Below are 19,348 nucleotides of genomic sequence, written 5' to 3'. Positions count from 1 at the left end.
TATATATATATATATATATATATATATATATATATATATATATATATATATATATATATATATATACACTATATTATATTTGATGCGCACGTATAAAGGAAACATTGTAGCGATTACAGACATTTCTAACAAAATAAGTTTACAAACAACACAGATATTAGCAATTCTAATAACTTGCGCCACAACTTCACAATCTATTACTTACCCATTTCTGACACAGTATCTGCAAAAGGTCCTTTGATCTGAGTCTTTTCTCTCAGAACTTCGCGTCTCTTCACTCAGTCCCTCCTTCCAGAACAACATTCCAGCGGCGGTATACGACTCATAAATCCAGCTCTTAATGCCGGCCTGCCAAGCACCACTTGGTTCTGGAATGAACTGTTTTCTAAGTCTTTTGTACCCTCGTATATTATTAGTTTACTAGTTTGCAATATTTAGGAGTTATTTTAGTCTTATCAGCATTTAAATGTAATTTATTATAAGAAGAAAATATGCGGAGACTGGTCAAAATAATGCCTGTGAAATAAACATATTTCCACCGAATGTTACAAATCAAATTGACATGAAGATCTCTTATTAGGACTCCATAATTTATGCCCTTTACTACTATAAAACAATGGCATCTAGGCAATCTATCTGAATTTAGTAATAACCGAATAAGTGGATTAATTAATCTACTGTAGGCTCCAGAGCCTTTAAATATGCTGCCCCGAGAATATACAATAAGCTCCCACGAAACATTCGAATGATTGAAGACATTAAGGCTTTCAAGAGGAAACTGAAGACGTATTTCATGAGTCTTTTGACAGTGACGATTTAACAGTAAATGAACGATACGTGATATGAAATGTTGAATACTCTGAACGAATAAGGTAAAACGACAGTGGAGGTCCTGTAGAGAATGGGGTTCCCCTGCTGTATGGGGCCGGAAAAGCAGCAGTCAAAGTAAAGTAAGTATAGGTATTTAGAACTATTTGAACAGGATGCTATGCAATGATTGACGTGCAATGAATCAAGATTTTGATGATGTACAGATAGGCTTATTTAATTTGGACAGCAAGGGATAAGAATAAATACGAATAGTATTTTTATCTGGAAGTGAAAGCTAGCTCCAAAACGGAGTCACAACTATAAAATCCGTAATAGATGTTGATTTTGTACCTTAGGGGCACATGACTGTACAGACTTACTAATTCTGATATAGATGATTTTATAGCAAGAAATGACTAGAAAGCTAAACGTGAATCAAATCCTAGGTGTGATAGTTAAATCCCTGTCCACACGATCGAGCATGCCCGACGGGCAAACAGTGATACCAGACCACAATAGTTAGTAAGAATGAGGGTTAATGACGTCAGAAGCTGGAAAACCACAGACAGGGATCTGGCATCATACAGTGTTGCCAGATCCCTGCCTTTAGTTTTCCCGCTTCTGACGTCATCAACCCTCATTTTCACTAACTATTGCGGCCTGGTATCACTGTTTGCCCGTCGGGCATGCTCGACCGTGTGGACAGGGCTTAAGACAGAAGTTAGTCTGCCAAAATAATTTGTAAAATGGTCTAATTGTTAAAATTGCTTATCTTCTAATCTATTCTTTTCAGATTAACGCTAATACGGACACTTAAAATCAACTGAACAATTGCCTGGCTGGTAGGCAAAAAACGTTTCTTTAACCCAAAGTTAAGTAAGTGAATGTTAAAGGCTAGCTGGTAGGCGAAAAACCTTTCTTTAACCCAAAGTTAAGTAAGTGAATGTTAAAGGTTGCACTAGCAAGGCGTGGGAGAACCTTCATATTTAATCTGAAAATATTTCCCCTATGTTGGAACAATGAGGAAATACGTTACCTTCTTCATTTGAACCAGGCCTGAATGTTTTACCTAGCAAAGTGTCAATATGAAGGGTAACCCTGTGCCTTTTTCTCGACTAGGTTTGAAGACACCAAGGAAAGTACGGCAGTAGGAAAGAAGAGCTTACACCTAACGCAAGATACAGACCTATCGCAAGGATTAGTGTGTGTTTATATCTTAGAGAATATACAAATGTGAATAGTTAAGTGCATTAAATAGATTTCAAGAATTGCAATGTAGTGCCCAACACCAAATACAAAGACAAAATCATGTCAGGCATCCTCAATTTTAATGTTGGAAACAAAACTATACTCATTCATTTAAGAACAACGCTTTGGGAACAATGACAACAGGAGAATTAGAGAGAAGCAAAATTAGTCTTCTTTCTCAATATAATTCCAGTTTATTTATACCTTGAATTAACTCAGTTCAGTAGACTCTCCAACATGCGTCAGAGCGAGGTAAAGAAAACGAGAATAGGCCAGGGATCGACATCACCACTGAGGCTTCAGCTACTGACTTCGTTAATATCATCAAGAGGATGTAGCAACAGCAATAATGCCAGAATTAACTTATTATTGTTGATACTGCCCATAATCATCCTACTCCAGGCTACAGGAGCTAAAGGCCAAGGTGAGTCTAATAAACAATGCGTATTTTTCTTAAAGACTTATTTTTCTCGATTAATTTCAAGCTTCTCTTCTACGACACTCCAAAATCAAACCATGTGTTTTCATTAATTCACTAGCTTAGAATACATAATATATGCATTTCATCTAATGTCTCTCGTATGTTCATTCATATGAAAACCTACTTCTTTATACTGATGAATTCTCCCCCTTCCCTCCACGAAAACAAATTGGCTCCGTCGAACCAAAATAGCAGCAACACCTATCAGCGTAGCCGCGCTGGGCTCCAATGACACCTCGTCGGCCGTGGAAATCACCGGGGTCTGCAACGACCTCTTGCCCAACTGCACTCAACGGGGTATCAACGGGGAATGCGACACAGACCCAGCCGATATGCTGGTCAACTGCCCGTCCACGTGCGGGTCTTGCCTGCCTGTGTGTGAGTAACCATTTCGATGTTTTTAAGTGCGATTTCTCTTTCTTGATTCTCTGGACTTCTTAGGGCTTACTGCTACTCTCTGCTACATTTAGGTGGACCAGATGTCTGCTGACTTTTTAAGTACGATTTCTTTTTATTAATTCTCTGGACTTCTTAGGGCTTACTGCTACTCTCTGCTACATTTAGGTGGACCAGATGTCTGCTGACTTTTTAAGTACGATTTCTTTTTATTAGTTCTTTGGACTTCTTAGGGCTTATTGCTACTCTCTGCTACATTTAGGGGGATGATGTGTCTATTAACTTTTTAAGTACGATTTCTTTTTATTAATTCTCTGGACTTCTTAGGGCTTACTGCTACTCTCTGCTACATTTAGGTGGACCAGATGTCTACTGACTTTTTAGGTATGATTTCTTTTTATTTATTCTCTGGACTTCTTAGGGTTTACTGTACTGATACTCTCTGCTACATTTAGGTGGACCAGATGTCTAATGACTTTTTAAGTACGATTTCTTTTTATTAATTCTCTGGATTTCTTAGGGCTTACTGCTACTCTCTGCTACATTTAGGTGGACCAGATATCTAATGACTTTTCAACACCAGACGCCTGCTGACTTGGTAAGTTACTAATGTCACAAATGGGATTAAAAAGGTGATTTTTTTTTATTCGAGTTGGTTCAGTAGCCCCCTCAATAAATTCTCTTCACATGGCACAGAAAAAAAAACAGGTCGGTTTAGTGGTTTAATTATTATTATTATTATTATTATTATTATTATTATTATTATTATTATTATTACTTGCTAAGCTACAACCCTAGTTGGAAAAGCAGAACGCTATAAGCCCAGGGCCCCAACAGGGAAAATAGCCCAGTGAGGAAAGGAAACAAGGAAAAATAATAAAAAAATAAGGCCCGTAACAACGTTGAAATAAATAATTCCTACATAAAATATAACAAACTATAACTTTAACAAATAAAGATGAAGAGAAATTAGATGGAATAATGTGCCTGAGTTTACCCTCAAGCAAGAAAACTCTAACCCAAGACTATTAGACCATGGTACAGAGGCTATGGCACTACCCAAGACTAGAGAACAATGGTTTGATTTTGGAGTGTCCTTCTCTTATTAGAGCTGCTTACCATAGCTAAAGAGTCTCTTCTACCATTACCAAGAGGAAAGTAGCCACTGAACACGTACAGCCACTCGTTGAGATACTACCACTAGAGAGTTATGGGGTCCTTTCACTGGCCAAAGAGTTCTACATTGGGTCCTTCTCTCTGGTTACGGTTCTTTCCTTTGGCCTATACATACACCGTATAGTTTGGCCTATTCTTTACATATTCTCCTCTGTCCTCACACACCTGACAACACTGAGATTACCAAACAATTCTTCTTCACTCAAGGGGTTAATTACTGCACTGCAATTGCTCAGTAGCTACTTTCCTCTTGGTAAGGATAGAAAAGACTCTTTAGCTATGATAAGCACCTCTTCTAAGAGAAGGACATTCCAAAATCAAACCATAGTTCTCTAATCTTGGGCCGTGCCATAGCCTCTGTACCATGGTCTTTCACTGTCTTGGATTAGAGTTCTCTTGCTTGAGGGTACACTCGGGCACACTATTCTATCTAATTCCTCTTCATCTTGAGTAGTTAAAGTATTTATAGTTTATATAGGAATTATTTATTTTAATGTTACTGGCCTTAATTTTTTAAATTTTTCCTTGTTTCGTTTCCTCACTGGGCTAGTTTCCCTGTTGGTCCCCCTGGGCTTATAGCATCCTGTCCAACTAGGGTTGTTGCTTAGCAAGTTATAATAATAATAATAAGAGTACATAAACTGTTCTTAAAATATCATAATTCCCTTGTTTCCTTTCCTCACTGGGCTATTTTCCCTGTTGGGCCCGCTGGGCTTATAGCATCCTGTCCAAATAGGGTTGTTGCTTCGCAAGTAGTAGTAATAATAATAATAATAATAATAATAATAATAATAATAATAATAAATTCACTGTCAATCGTTACAGCTGAGGCCGACTGTGTGGATAAAGGCGACCCGGACTCATGCTTCCTAGGAGCGGCACTTGGGGAATGCACCGCTAACCCTTCTTATTACCTACGATTCTGCTCGGCTTCTTGCAGTGAATTTCTGCCCATCTGCTCGTTGCAGACGAGGGATTTTGGTGAGTTGGATCTTACGAAATAATTGACTTTCTAATATCTACCTAGCCTTATACCAGCACGAGCCTTTCTTTTGAACTGGTATTAATATCGTAAATGGACATATAAAGCCCTGTCCACACGATCGTGCATGCCCGACGGGCAAACAGTGATACCAGGCCACAATAGTTAATAAGAATGAAGGTTAATGACGTCAGAAGTGGGAAAACTAAAGGCAGGGATCTGGCAACACTGTATGATGCCAGATCCCTGTCTGTGGTTGTCCCGCTTCTGACGTCATTAACCCTCATTCTAACTAACTATTGCGGTCTGGTATCACTGTTTGCCCAACAGGCATGCACGATCGTGTGGACAGGGCTTTAGAGCGACACCAATGTTCAGTGATAAGCTATATTTGAAAGGCATGGCATATTACTTGTCTCTGTGTACGACTATAAAGTATAATCACTAATATAATTAGATACATTAATACTGCGTTTTCTAAACAGGTGAAGCTTGTAGAGAGCAATCGCGATCTTTGACCAACCCAGATTTTGGTGAGTATTCTGTTAGAGGATAAGGTTATGATGTTGAATCATATATATATATATATATATATATATATATATATATATATATATATATATATATATATATATATATATATATATATATATATATATAAATATGTATATATATGTATATATATATATATATATATATATATATATATATATATATATGTATTATCTTCCTTCCCAACGTTATCCTAACAATAAGGGGTCGGTTGCCTAACGCGCCCTCTCCAATGCATTCTATCAAAGGTAAACTCTTCCACTAAATCTCCTCTCTCCATATCATCCTTCACCTTATCACGCCATCTAAGCCTCTGCCTCCCCGTCGATCTTTAACTTACAGGTTCCTCCCAGGCCCTCGTCACTCCCTCTCCACCATCAATCAACATGTGACCACAAAATTTCAGTCATGACACTTATCCCCTCAGTAATATATACTACGCCTTCCATTCTTCTTATTTCATAATTTTTCAATCTTTCAAGCAGTGATATTCCCATAAATCACCTCAACATTCTCATTTCTGTTCTCTCAAGCTCTGCTTCTTCTTTTCGTCTTCGAGGCAATATTACGACCCATACGTTGATACTGTGCAACAGATTTTTACTTTTAGTTTGATTGGCCTTTTCTTATCACATATCACTCTCACTACCTACCTTGACTTCCCCATCACATCCTCCCACCTGACTTAAAATACTGTATATCCCAAGTATCTAAATTGTTCCACCTGTTTTATAACGGACTCTCTACTTTCATGCATATGTATGTATATGTATATGTATATATATATATGTATATGTATATATATATATATATATATATATATATATATATATATATATATATATATATATATATATATATATATATATATATATATATATATATAAATTTGTAAATGTGTAAATGATTTGTCATATGATGGCGAATTTCTAGGCATGTCTCAAAATTACTTCAAGTCCTGCAACAACACTTAAAATTTCACTACTTCTCACAGACTGCGGGACAGATTTCCTAGAAGGCAGCCAGAGAGAAGCTAGGTCTGTGCCGACCTTGTTCATACCAGACTACAGACGAGATCAAGACCGATACTTAACAACACAACAATCAAAGCTGGAGACGAGACCCATGAGAAAGTCAATGATGGAGAAGATCGGCAACAGCTTACAGAAACCAGGGAGAAGTAGACAAACCTCAGGGAATATAAAACACAAGACTGTAAATAAAGTTAATTTCCATACAGGACGTAATCGCAAACATGCTCCACGCAAAAGTAAGAGAAAAAATAGGAGAAAAAATAGAAAAAGAGGTAAGATGTCTCTTGATATAAGTCCAAAACTTTCATGTAATTCAAGTAATGAGTATTTGATTATTGCCCAATTAGTCTATAATTAAGGAAAGTTTAGCTATCTCAATGAAATAAGATTATCGTGACATATAACACCCCCAAAAATGTGTCATGTCTTTAGCTTACATTAACAACATTTGTACAGCCTAGGGAAGAAGATGGAAAAGATGAAGAAAGTAGACAGATGTATGGAAAGAGCCATCAGGCAAAGGCTAAAATGTGGAAGGCACCAACATTGCATTAAACATTGTACTCGAACAGTAAAATAATATACTTATCCACTTATAGGAATGTTTGAACTTTTAAGTCATAGAATAAAATAGTGAAAAAATCCTTTCGTGTAAAGAAAATAAAGGAAAAAATTAAAAGGGATTTTGGAGGAATTAATGGAAAAAAGGCTTTTACAAAATTGAAATGACTCAAATAATCAGTTCCTATAAAGGTTTTATGTCAACCTAAAACCGATGAAAAAAAAAATAAAAAATGGCACAGGCAAGAAAAGAAATCCCTAGGTACCAAGATTCATCAAAAACAAAAAGATATTAAGCATAAAAAATAAATCTTTTATCATTAACTTACAAGTTGGAAACAAATTAAAGTAAAAAAGGTATCTTAGGGTAAAAGTAAGCAATCTCCCGGATACCTATCAACAATAATGCAAAAACAAAAAGTAGACTTCCTCAAAATGTAAAGCCATTAAATTAAACTTTGTAACGATTTTCTTCCTTGCATTAGCCAAGCTAAAAATTCAATGTTTGATGACGTCGAATTCTGATGTACAAGTCTTCCAGCTATCATGGCCCCTTGGGTCGAAAGAAAATAAAAATATAATTCCACTATTTAAAATGATGTGTGACATTGAAAATAAGTGGGGTAAATAATTACCTAAGTACTTCATTATCCAGTTTCACAGAAAGGGAATTCAAATAATGATGATGATAATTATTATCATACATGAGTCTTTTTATAGTTTATATATGACATATGTTTTTGACGTTGTTAATAGTTTACATAAGACAAATCTGTTTTGACGTTGTTACTGTTTTTAGAATGATTTATTGTTAATTTGTTCTCATCATTTGTTTATTTCCTTATTTCCTTTCCTCACTAGGCTATTTTCCCCTATTTGAGCCCTTGGGCTTAAAGCATCTTGCTTTTCCAACTAGGGTTGTAGCTTGGCTAGTAATAATAATAATAATAATGCTAAAAAATCAATACATTTTAGCCTTGTCAAATAGTTCTACGATCATTGTTCAAGGGTGACACGCCATCTACAACAACAACAGGAAATTAGATGTTAACCCAGTCTTTCTAAATCGTGTATTCTTACGTAGCTGCAGGGATGAAATAGTGGTTAACAGAACCAAAAGCAATCAACTCAGATACCAAATCTCAAATTTTCATGTTGTTGCAAGGGGCTTCAAAGAGGAAAGGTTTCTTTACCTAATCATGTCATTTACTGAATATAATACACAAAACACTTAAAAATTTACATTTAATATTAACAAATGGCAATCATTCAGTTTACTTTCCGTCCATAAACGAACACCAAAAAGGAGAACAAAAAGTAAGGAAAACGAACTAGTCAATTCGAATATTCTCCCACGAATGCAATTACTATTCTCCAATCGACTATTTCTACACTGTTAGGAGTTCTTACCTATACAATCATCATTTATCCAATTACTATTTGTCAGACAAACGTGACTGACTGGCTCATGACTTAATATCATTTCACATTTAATGCCTTTTAGAAACATGTATCTTAGTATCATCAGGTTATTCATGAAATAGTTAAACTGGACCACTGAGCTCCAAATATTCTCTCTAGACATTCCAAAGTAGCCTAATGTATAATATAAAGCTATAACACGATGAGTATTGTAGCGTAATCACTTAAAATATATATTTTTTAGAGATTCAGTACATACAAACAGTATATATGTGTATAAGTACTTAATTTTCCACTTCTTAAGAAGTACATCTTCAACCTCCAGGTTCTAGTCCCCTTCTTCTCAATGGTTTTGTCATTTTAATAATTCATTAAAGGGTCGTTATACTGAACCAATACTTTCCATCATTTTCAATTCGTATAGTATCCGGTTATTGAAGCATAAGAATAATCTTATGCATAGTTCTTTAACACAAAGACCAATAGGGAATTATAATGTTCATAATAGCCTACTATTTTATCCCATTGTTGTGAGGATCTGCAAAGCAACACCTATTCATATTCAAACCAAATGAAAATAATAATTAGCTACTGTTAGTAAGTGGATCATTATGTAAAGGTAAGTCTTATTAGAAAGAGATTGATTGGCATCCATCTCTCCCACAGGAAAGCAGCACAAGACGAAACGAGGTAACAAAAAGAAAAGAATGAAAATTCCTTCCTTTATGACGGCGATAGATACCATGAACTTAGAAACCAGCATCAACAAAGTAACAATGCATACCACTGCTCAAGAGATTCACAAGCTGATATCACTAAAAACGCAATCTTCTTTGATATCTCCTCTGTACAAAGAACACCTTTCAAAAGATAACAGAGGGCAGAAAACGTCAGCGTTCGTAAAACAAGACGCAACCGCAGACGTCCTTGTCTCTACCAATATAATAGTGGAAACTCTCCCGGCACAAACCATGACCTCAACTATAGCAATAAATACTGTAACTATGACAGTGGAAGGCTCAGTTGCTACTGTATCAACGTTTACATCTGTAATACCATTATCATCCACTATATACACATTATCCTCGTCCTTTGAAACTGTGACAATTTGCACAGAAGACTTCACGATACCCCAAAGTATTCTTTCTTTACTTTCCGGATATGGCTCCATCAGCACTATAATCTACCAAACAATGAGCTCTCTTAGCTTGTTATCTTCGTACATAGTCACTGAGACAATAAAAGAAGCAGATTTGGCTTTCTCTACAGATCTTGTTTCTTCTGTCTTGCTGGAGAGAGCATTTTTATCAACACCATATCTAGTAGCAAGAAATTTTATAAGTCCAACAGCCATGGTCATGTCTCCCGTCTTCCAGTTTTCACCAACTTCACTTCCTGAAAAGGAGATTAATAATATCCCACTCATTGGCACTCGAAATGAGATCCGTAATGTTCAAATCACTGAGCCAGAATGGCGGATAACAATTACAAGCACTGTCATTGTGGCACACACTATATACACAAAGTGCGAAATGCCTGTACCTGAAGACCAACAGTGCTCTGTCAATACCAAAGACGATGGTTCATGTGAGATCATGCCATCGGAAGAAGGCTATTGTACTCTTCCCTGTGACCAAAACTGTTCAAAGGCTGTTATTAAAAGAGATCACTGTGACCCAGGTTACGAAATTTGCTCAGACACCACCATTGATTTGGACAAGTGTGGGGGAAAGAGTGAAGGGAATTGTCCAAATTTCACAATCGTCGTTGATAACTGTGAAAATGACAGTTTGAATGACTGTCAGAGTCTGATCCTGGGTGTTGGGAACAATACAGATACAGAGACAGCGTGTCCTATTCCCACAATTGACTTCGGCAATTGCGATGTCACCAATTATGAAAACTGTTCTAAGATAAACATCCTGTCTTCATCGCATGGCAAAGAGTTGTTATTTTCACAGGAGAACTGCTTTAGATTCTATTTAGATAATGATGATAACTGTGAAGCTCTAACAACTGACAAGGTTAAATGTCTGAATATAGTTTCTGAAGAGTCTTCTGGCCAGTTTAAATGTCTAAAAACAGATGTTGAAGAGCCTTCATGCCCCTCAATCTCAGATAAGGACGGCGATTGTCCAGTTATCGTCTCAAAGGAAAATAGCTTACTATCTATTGCTCCCGTTACTTGCGAAAGCCCTCCTGTAACAACTCCAACGACCTCAAAACCAACAACATCAGAAACCTCAATTACCCTGCCAACAACAGAACCTACTACACCAAATCATACCATTACACCAACTAACCTTCCTATTCCATCGACTGATCCCACACCTCAGACACCTGATCCTACGATTACTCCAACTGATCCTACACCTCAGACACCTGATCCTACGATTACTCCAACTGATCCTACACTTCAAACACCTGATCCTACGATTACTCCGACCGATCTTCCAACTTCACCAACAGCTCCAACCACTAACGTTCCAACTACAGAACCCGACTCTACCCCTACAGTCACTAATCCCCCACCACCTAGTACCTCTACGGATCCAACCACTACAATTATTCCTTCGTCAACGGACCCCCCAGTAACGACACTGCCACCCACCACCACATCACCAGATGAATCAACACAACCGGAGGAAGAGCTTCTAACTCCAGAGACCATTGCAGCTTTGGCCATTGCAAGTACCATGATATCGATAATAATGAGCCAAACAAATATCAGCCTTTTTCAGCAACTTTTGCAACAATTACTTCAAGCTATTCTGCAACAGCTATTACAAAATTCTCAAAATAATAATGACAACAACAATAATGATCAAAATAATAACAATAATGACGATAATCAAGATGATAATACAAACAATAATGATAACAACAACAATGATGATAATAATGATAACAACAACAATGATGATAATAATAATGAAAACAACAACGATAATAACAATAACAACGATGACGGCAACAGCAATTCAAATAACAATGGCCAAGGAAACAATGAAGGTAGTAGCCAAGATGGTCAAGGAGCTCAAGGAGCACAAGATGCACAACAAACCTCCCCAGGTGGAGGATCAGCTCCTGAGAGTCAATCTTCAGACGCAGCAGCCGCTGCTCTTGTTCCGAACTGTGATGCTGGTGGGTACATAACCCTGGTGGATGAACTAGGAAGCTTAGTTGGCAAAAACACAGGGAAGTCTCTGCCCCCGGCTGTATTTGATGTTGTTGAAGCTGTGAACTTTTGCCAGGTAAGTTTTTCTCAATCATTTACAGCATGAAACCCAGTAAAATTAGTATATATAAACTATTCATTGAGGCTTATGTTACAGCACCTACAACGTACAGTCATAATCGAGAGAAATTAGATATGAAAGATCATATTTTCAATCATATATTTTCATTATGTTTCTTATAAATAAAAAAATATTGGAGAGCTTTATACATACATACATACATACATACATACACACACACACATATATATATATATATATATATATATATATATATATATATATATATATATATATTCACATTAAATGTTTTCATATGATGAAAGAACCTGATGTCATTACCGCTTTCAAAGGCTTGAGTTCTATTTTTCCACGCCTTAAAAGTGCAATATTAAAAACTATGCTACTAGTGTTTTAATAGTAGCCTAGTCTATGCAATGCATGACATTCAAGGCCTAGATCTTGAAAAACAATTGACAATAACAATCATTATATTTGTACATACATATATATATATACCAAGGACCTCCCCGTATTTTGGGGGGTAGCCGACATCAAACAAATGAAACAAAAAAGGGGACCTCTCCTCTCTACGCTCCTCCCAGCCTGACAAGGGACTCAACTGAGTTTGCCTGGTACTGCTAGGGTGCCACAGCCCACCCTTCCCCGTTATCCACCACAGATGAAGCTTCATAACGCTGAATCCCATACTGCTGCTACCTCCGCGGTCAACCAAGGCACCGGAGGAAGCAGCAGGGCCTACCGGAACGGCGTCACAATCGCTCGCCATTCATTCCTATTTCTAGCACGCTCTCTTGCCTCTCTCACATTTATCCTCCTATCACCCAGAGCTTATATTTGTACAGCACAGAAACCATGCATGGTACACTTGTATATCTTTATTTTACAGCACGGTGGCTCAGATGCCATTCCTTCAAGGGCTGAAGATATTTTGATGCCAGATGCAGAGCTTGCGCCCCCACCTGAATGGCTAGGACTTGTGAGTTAACTTTTCTGGTATCAGTCAATCCTTACTTTCCTATCCCGGAAGAAAAATTACCATTAATCCTTACTTTCCTATCCCAGAAGAAAAATTACCATTAATCCTTACTTTCCTATCCCGGAAGAAAAATTACCATTAATCCTTAATTTCCTATCCCGGAAGAAAAATTACCATTAATCCTTAATTTCCTATCCCGGAAGAAAAATTACCATTAATCCTTAATTTCCTATCCCGGAAGAAAAATTACCATTAATCCTTACTTTCCTATCCCGGAAGAAAAATTACCATTAATCCTTACTTTCCTATCCCGGAAGAAAAATTACCATTAATCCTTAATTTCCTATCCCGGAAGAAAAATTACCATTAATCCTTACTTTTCTATCCCGGAAGAAAAATTACCATTAATCCTTACTTTCCTATCCCGGAAGAAAAATTATGATTATGTATGAAATGCCATAAAAAATCTTTATTTATAGTTACTTATCGTAACACTTTATCTGTCCCCTGCTGTATATGACCAGAAAAACAGCCTTTAAAGTAAAGTAGAGTAAAGTAAAGTATCTTATAATACTGTACCTAAAACAGAAAAATTTGATATGCTATATTTTCGACAATTAATATTTGTGATATTTTCAGAGCTCGCCCATCAACATTGCTTCAAGAAACAAAAGACGAACCAAAGTAGAACAGCAACGCACTCACATACATCAAAATACTCCAATTCCCTCCAGAGTTTCTAGTCTCTTCAAACCTCCAGTTATTGAGTATGGGGGATGGATTCCAGTAACAAGGTATCCTTATAAACAATCTGCTCAAATGAGAAAGAAGATCGTTCTTCAGAAAGGGAAATCGAATCCTCCCAACAAGCTAGTTCGACCAAAGAGAAAGCAAGGAGCCTTCAATTCCCAATCTAAAGATACTGTTTTGATAATAGCAAATGGTCTTTATACGCCTCCTCCAGAACTTTCATCAGTGAAAGGCGTCCAGTCAAGCCTTCCTAAGGTTTCTTCAGAAGCCTTTACAAATGACCAACCTGTTCCTCCTACAAGCACCTCTGTACCTTTCATGACAGAAGAGATACGCCCATCTCTCTCTTATACGCCTCCTCCAGAACTTTCATCAGTGAAAGGCGTCCAGCAAAGCCTTCCTAAGGTTTCTTCAGAAGCCTTTACAAATGACAAACCTACTCCCCCTACAAGCTCCTCCGTACCTTTCATGACAGAAGAGATACGCCCATCTCTCTCTACCGATGCTCAAGTTCTTTCTTCAACAGAATTATCTTACTCGCAAATTTATGCGCCCCTAGACATTACACCAGAGATGCTTCTAACAAGTCAGGTCCCTGCTATGAGTGACATTACTGAAAACAGTTTTGACTTAGATGATCAAAGTATTACAACTACAGTTTCCTCCACTACATCATCTGATAACGCAACTTTCTCAGCTGTCAATATGACAAATGATGACCCACTTCAAGGCCTTGGCCCCGCAGCAATAGGCTTTGCTCCTGATGTTGATCAAGATGATGATATGGATGTTGAAAATGAAAGAAGGGAGGAGCATATGGAGGAAGAAGAGAGCGCTGAAGATGAAGGAAATGACGTGGCAGAGTTGGCGAGAAATATATTCTATTGCGGAGGGACGCTAATATCTCAGAAACACATCCTGACTGCGGCACACTGTGTTATACCGAGAAAGTAAGTTTTATCACTGCTAATTTACAGGCGAATGTTTCTTTCCAAACACAATACAACCTAAGGAAAAAGTCACTATTTCCTTTAGTTCTTATTTCACATACATAAAATTAAACTTACATTTTTATAAAACTACAGTAAATCAGACTAATTTCTTTCCTCATTAATTGACCTGAAGGATTAAAAGTGAGAATTGAAGTATAAAAATGTACAAGTATCTGGAGCAGGAAAGATATTCAACAACTCAGGAAAGAGAAAATTTCCAGAACTCCATTTCCAAACCTGTAGATTTATATCGAGTAGAATATATAAGCTTTAAAATACAACCCTGATCATGAAAACATCCAGTTACTGATGCTTTACCTCTTAACCCTTTTACGCCCAAAGGACGTACTGGTACGTTTCACAAAACTCATCCCTTTACCCCCATGGACGTACCGGTACGTCCTTGCAAAATAATGTTATACAAAATTTTTTTTTCATATTTTTGATAATTTTTTTTAGAAAATTCAGGCATTTTCCAAGAGAATGAGACCAACCTGACCTCTCTATGACAAAAATTAAGGCTGTTAGAGCAATTTAAAAAAAATATACTGCAAAATGTGCTGGGAAAAAAATAACCCCTTGGGGGTTAAGGGTTGGAAATTTCCAAAGAGCCTGGGAGTAAAAGGGTTAATTATATCTCCAGTTTGTAAATATTAATTCTAAATATTATTGAAATATTTTAGACCAAACCTGATTCGATTAGGCGAGAGGGACTTCAGCACAAGCAACGAGAGTCGCACCGTTGACTACCGAGTGAAGCGCATTGCTGTCAATCCTGGATATCGTTTTCCTGTTAAATACAACGACATTGCTGTAAGTGGTGAAATGAGCCTACAATGATAAAATTATATAACGTACACATGTGTGTGTGTGTGTGTGTGTACTATTAGCACATGTATTAAGTAGCTTTCACCAACTTTAGGGGTTGGACTCTTCAGCAAATTAGCCTGTATTATAACTAATTCTCAACAAACTACTTCTGTTTTACATGCAAAATATTAATAGTTTTTAGATGTTTTTACTTATTTTATATATATATATATATATATATATATATATATATATATATATACATATATATATATATATATATATATATATATATATATATATGTATATATATATACTGTATATATATATATACACACACACACACACAGAAGAGGCTGTAAAAGATCTTCAGATCTGCCAAAAGATTTTTGCACGATACTCCATCAGTTTCCATAACCATTGTAACTAGGAACTATTTATCTGTGTAGCAAAATAATCTAAACCGGGAGAATAAAATATTGCACTGGTAAGTTGTAACCAAAACTCTTTCTATCACCATCCAGGTTATAACACTTGAAGAGGATATACCACTAAACTCCGGACTGATTCCTAGTTGTGTTCCGCAGTCAGAGCTGACATTGTTTGAAGGACAGGTTGCTACCGTTTCCGGTTGGGGCACGCGAGCAAACAGTAAGTAAATGTCAGATTAACTGTGAATTGGGACTATGTTTGAGAGAAATGAAGCTGACATTGTTTGAAGGACAGGTCGCTACCGTCTCCGGTTGGGGCACGAGAGCAAACAGTAAGTAAATCTCGGATTAATTGTGAATTGGGACGATGATTAAAATCAATTATCTCTTAATCAAATACAAAAACTACCAAATCACCATCCAAGTACAAAGGGGTGTTCAGGAAGATAAGGTTTTTCTCTTGCATTGCCTAGGCATGTGACAATGTAAAAAGTATTCAAGGTTTTTGGTCTCATTACTTAACTATCCAATATCAACTTTGCTTTTTCAATTCTCATTTAAGAAACCTTTCCGTTGAGCATGAAGTGCAACTCGATGGTCAAGTTAGAATGTTTAAGAATATTGTTTTATTTCACTTGGATAACTCAAAGCATAATAATAATGGTCACAGAACTAAAAGAGCTTAATTAACTTTAAGTAAAAACTTCATTGCCTAAGTTAGAAAGCAAAGTAATACCTTCAAAAAAAGATGGGCATTATCCCTTGTGAATTATAAAAACAATCTATTTACGAAAAAACAAAAGCCAAATACTGTAAGCCTTTTATCTAAGTACTGTAGAGATATTTCTATGTGACTGCTAGAACAATAAGTTCTATTTCATAAATGACCAAGTTCTTCAAAGAGTCATCAAGAACATAGGTTACATAAACATATTAACCCTTTTACCCCCAATGGACGTACTGGTACGTTTCACAAAACTCATCCCTTTACCCGCATGGATGTACTGGTACGTCCTTGCAAAAAACTGATACAGTATTTACATTTTTTTTTTTTGCATATTTTTGATAAATTTATGAGAAACTTCAGGCATTTTCCAAAAGAATGAGACCAACCTGACCTCTCTATGACAAAAATTAAGGCTGTTAGAGCAATTTAAAAAATATTTATTGCAAAATGTGCTTAAAAAAAAAATGCCTGGGGGTTAAGGGTTGTAAAGTTCCAAATAGCCTGGGGGTAAAAGGGTTAATGCTGGAAGCGGAGTGAATGACTCGTAAAAAAATATTAGGTAAAACATATAAGTGACTTTCGAATTAAATAAAAGTAAGTCCATAAATTCAATTAATTTTTCCCGAATACTTCCAGATGAAGCTTCCGATGTTCTGATTGACGTGGAGGTTAAAGTGCGCTCGCTCCCGCAGTGCAACGAGTCTTACAGCACTCTTGGGGAAGTGTTCACTTTACATTACCCAGAGGGCCTTATCTCAAATATGTTATGTGCCGGAGGGGACGATGGAGAAGATGTGTGCCGAGTGAGTTTCCGAAACCTACCTATTTTATGAAATCTGGAAAACAATGTATATTATAATTATGTAATTATGTGGGAGGTTGGGCTTTGGCACCCTAGCAGTACCAGCTGAACTTGGCTGAGTCCCTGGTTAGGCTGGAGGAACGTAGAGAGTAGAGGTCCCCTTTTTTGTTTAGTTTCATTGTTGATGTCGGCTACCCCCCAAAACTGGGGGAAGTGCCTTTGGTATATGATGATGATGTAATTCACCAAAAGTTATAATTTGAATAATTCTATGATCTCATGGACCTAATATGAAACCACAGACCTTCAAATCAATAGATTCCTGAATACTTTCACGGTGAAATTTGTGCAAATCAAAGATCTAAGTCTACTCTTTTACATTTTTAGGGCGACTCGGGCGGGCCGCTGTTTCTGCAAGAAATCCTACAAGTTGCGGGTGTGGTAAGTGCTGGGTACGGCTGCGGTGATGTCAATTTTCCTGGACTGTATACGAGAGTGGATAGTTTCCTGGCATGGATTGACCTAGCAGTGTATGGTAGATGTGCTTCGCCCATTAGATAGTGCTAATTTTCAGTGGATGACAAAATAGAAAAGAGAAGAATTATCTAATTCTATCAAACGTATGTGAGGAAATAAATATAAATACTTTCTCAAGTATTGTAAATGGCTTAAATTTGAGGCAAAAATACAATGTACAAACACAAATACATACTATATATATACAGACAGTTAGTTCTCCTGGACTAAACAGTTCCATTATGATCAATGCAAGTATATTCTATAGTGCTGTAGTAATAACATAGTACTGCACAGAATAATAATAATAATAATAAATAATAATAATAATTGCAAGAGTAATTAAAAAAATAATTCCACACAAACATTATATTCTAAAACTCGATGCTAATACTGTAACTAGTTTTATAACTTGCTTATTTAATAAAAATAATATATATATAATACACACATACATAAGGACATATTATGGTTTCAAATTAATCTACTACTACAGAAACAACAAACAAAATACCCTATAGCAATAATATTTCCGGAAACTACAGTATATTGAGACCCATTTACCTTAAATGTGCTATCTACTATACAGAAAGAAAAGTGAAGATACTCCATCAACTAAGATTTCGACATGCTTCAACCAATGAATTATTAGTGCTTAAGAAGGATGTGAAAATCAAAGTGAGTTAAGCACTGAACCTTAAATGAAGTACTGTGCGGAAGAATCATTGCGAAGCATCGTTTATACTTCAATTCATCAAGGGAGTTCAGCGTTAGAAGTCAGACCGGGTAGAAATCATAAGTTTTTGCAAGAGACTGATCAAAATATGAGTTTCTGACCAACGCTGGTGCTATGGAGGAACGAGGTGGGGGGGTGAAGAGGTGTACGGGTGGGGAAGGATAGTCGTAGTAGGAGGCAGCAGACGGACGTAGGACAGCACCTCGTTGTTCCAGGGAATGTTGATGAAGGAGAGGTCTAACTGGTAAGGGACCTCTGGTAGTGGTTCTATCACGCCCCAGTTTACTATACCGACATTCATATTGTGAGCTGGGTTTATTCCTGGCAATCCATGCATCCTTTTTTTCTCAGGTATATTTAGCAATAACTATGCCTTAGAAATGGTGCTATAAGGAGCATTTCACAGAGCAGCAAAGGTTCCTCGCCCAGAGATAGAGTTTCCTTCGTCAAAATCCCTTTTATAAGCTCAGGTTCACTTGAGAGTAACTTGTTTTATTTTAAGCAGATTGCTTCAATTTAGAAGCTTAACAGTTATGAATGATGTAACTCCTGTGGAGTTTTATAAAAGGATAGAAGATATAAAATACTTTTATTCAATAGATAATCTGATAGATATTCTTAATTTTTGAAAAATCAAATACAATACTGTGATATTTCTAAGTGCTTTCTTTACTTATATCTAA

The 19,348-nt window shown here is 36.6% G+C and overlaps 2 protein-coding genes across 2 annotated transcripts in view; one reads left to right on the top strand and one right to left on the bottom strand.

The window, feature by feature from the left end:
- Positions 1-222: 222 nt before the first annotated feature.
- Positions 223-19,348, bottom strand: part of LeuRS-m (Leucyl-tRNA synthetase, mitochondrial) — a 70,582-nt gene continuing 51,456 nt past the window's right edge. The window contains exons 15-16 of the transcript XR_011043262.1: positions 15,334-15,433; positions 223-368 (exon numbers count right to left, since the gene is read on the bottom strand). The gene's annotated coding sequence lies outside the window, so the exon portion shown is untranslated. The remainder of the gene's footprint in view (positions 369-15,333; positions 15,434-19,348) is intronic.
- LOC137636864 (uncharacterized) lies at positions 1,727-18,107 on the top strand. Its single transcript, XM_068369218.1, has 12 exons — positions 1,727-2,482; positions 2,735-2,917; positions 4,937-5,092; positions 5,579-5,626; positions 6,640-6,951; positions 9,329-11,916; positions 12,812-12,901; positions 13,541-14,601; positions 15,327-15,456; positions 15,978-16,104; positions 17,248-17,414; positions 17,801-18,107. Exons 1-12 carry the CDS (start codon positions 2,296-2,298, stop codon positions 17,972-17,974), a joined length of 5,223 nt encoding a protein of 1,740 aa, XP_068225319.1. The 5' UTR covers positions 1,727-2,295; the 3' UTR covers positions 17,975-18,107.

Source organism: Palaemon carinicauda, unplaced genomic scaffold (assembly GCF_036898095.1).
Source record: "Palaemon carinicauda isolate YSFRI2023 unplaced genomic scaffold, ASM3689809v2 scaffold418, whole genome shotgun sequence".
Taxonomy (NCBI): domain Eukaryota; kingdom Metazoa; phylum Arthropoda; class Malacostraca; order Decapoda; family Palaemonidae; genus Palaemon; species Palaemon carinicauda.
The sequence above is the reverse complement of the archived record's forward strand: the minus strand, read 5'-3'. Positions and strand labels throughout refer to the sequence as shown.

Excerpts from the sequence above, each read along its gene's own strand:
- LOC137636864 (XM_068369218.1), top strand. The coding sequence starts at position 2,296 with ATGCGTCAGAGCGAGGTAAAGAAAACGAGAATAGGCCAGGGATCGACA. Across the intron at positions 11,917-12,811 it reads AAGCTGTGAACTTTTGCCAG|CACGGTGGCTCAGATGCCAT; the intron begins GTAAGTTTTTCT and ends TTTATTTTACAG. Across the intron at positions 16,105-17,247 it reads TTGGGGCACGCGAGCAAACA|ATGAAGCTTCCGATGTTCTG; the intron begins GTAAGTAAATGT and ends GAATACTTCCAG.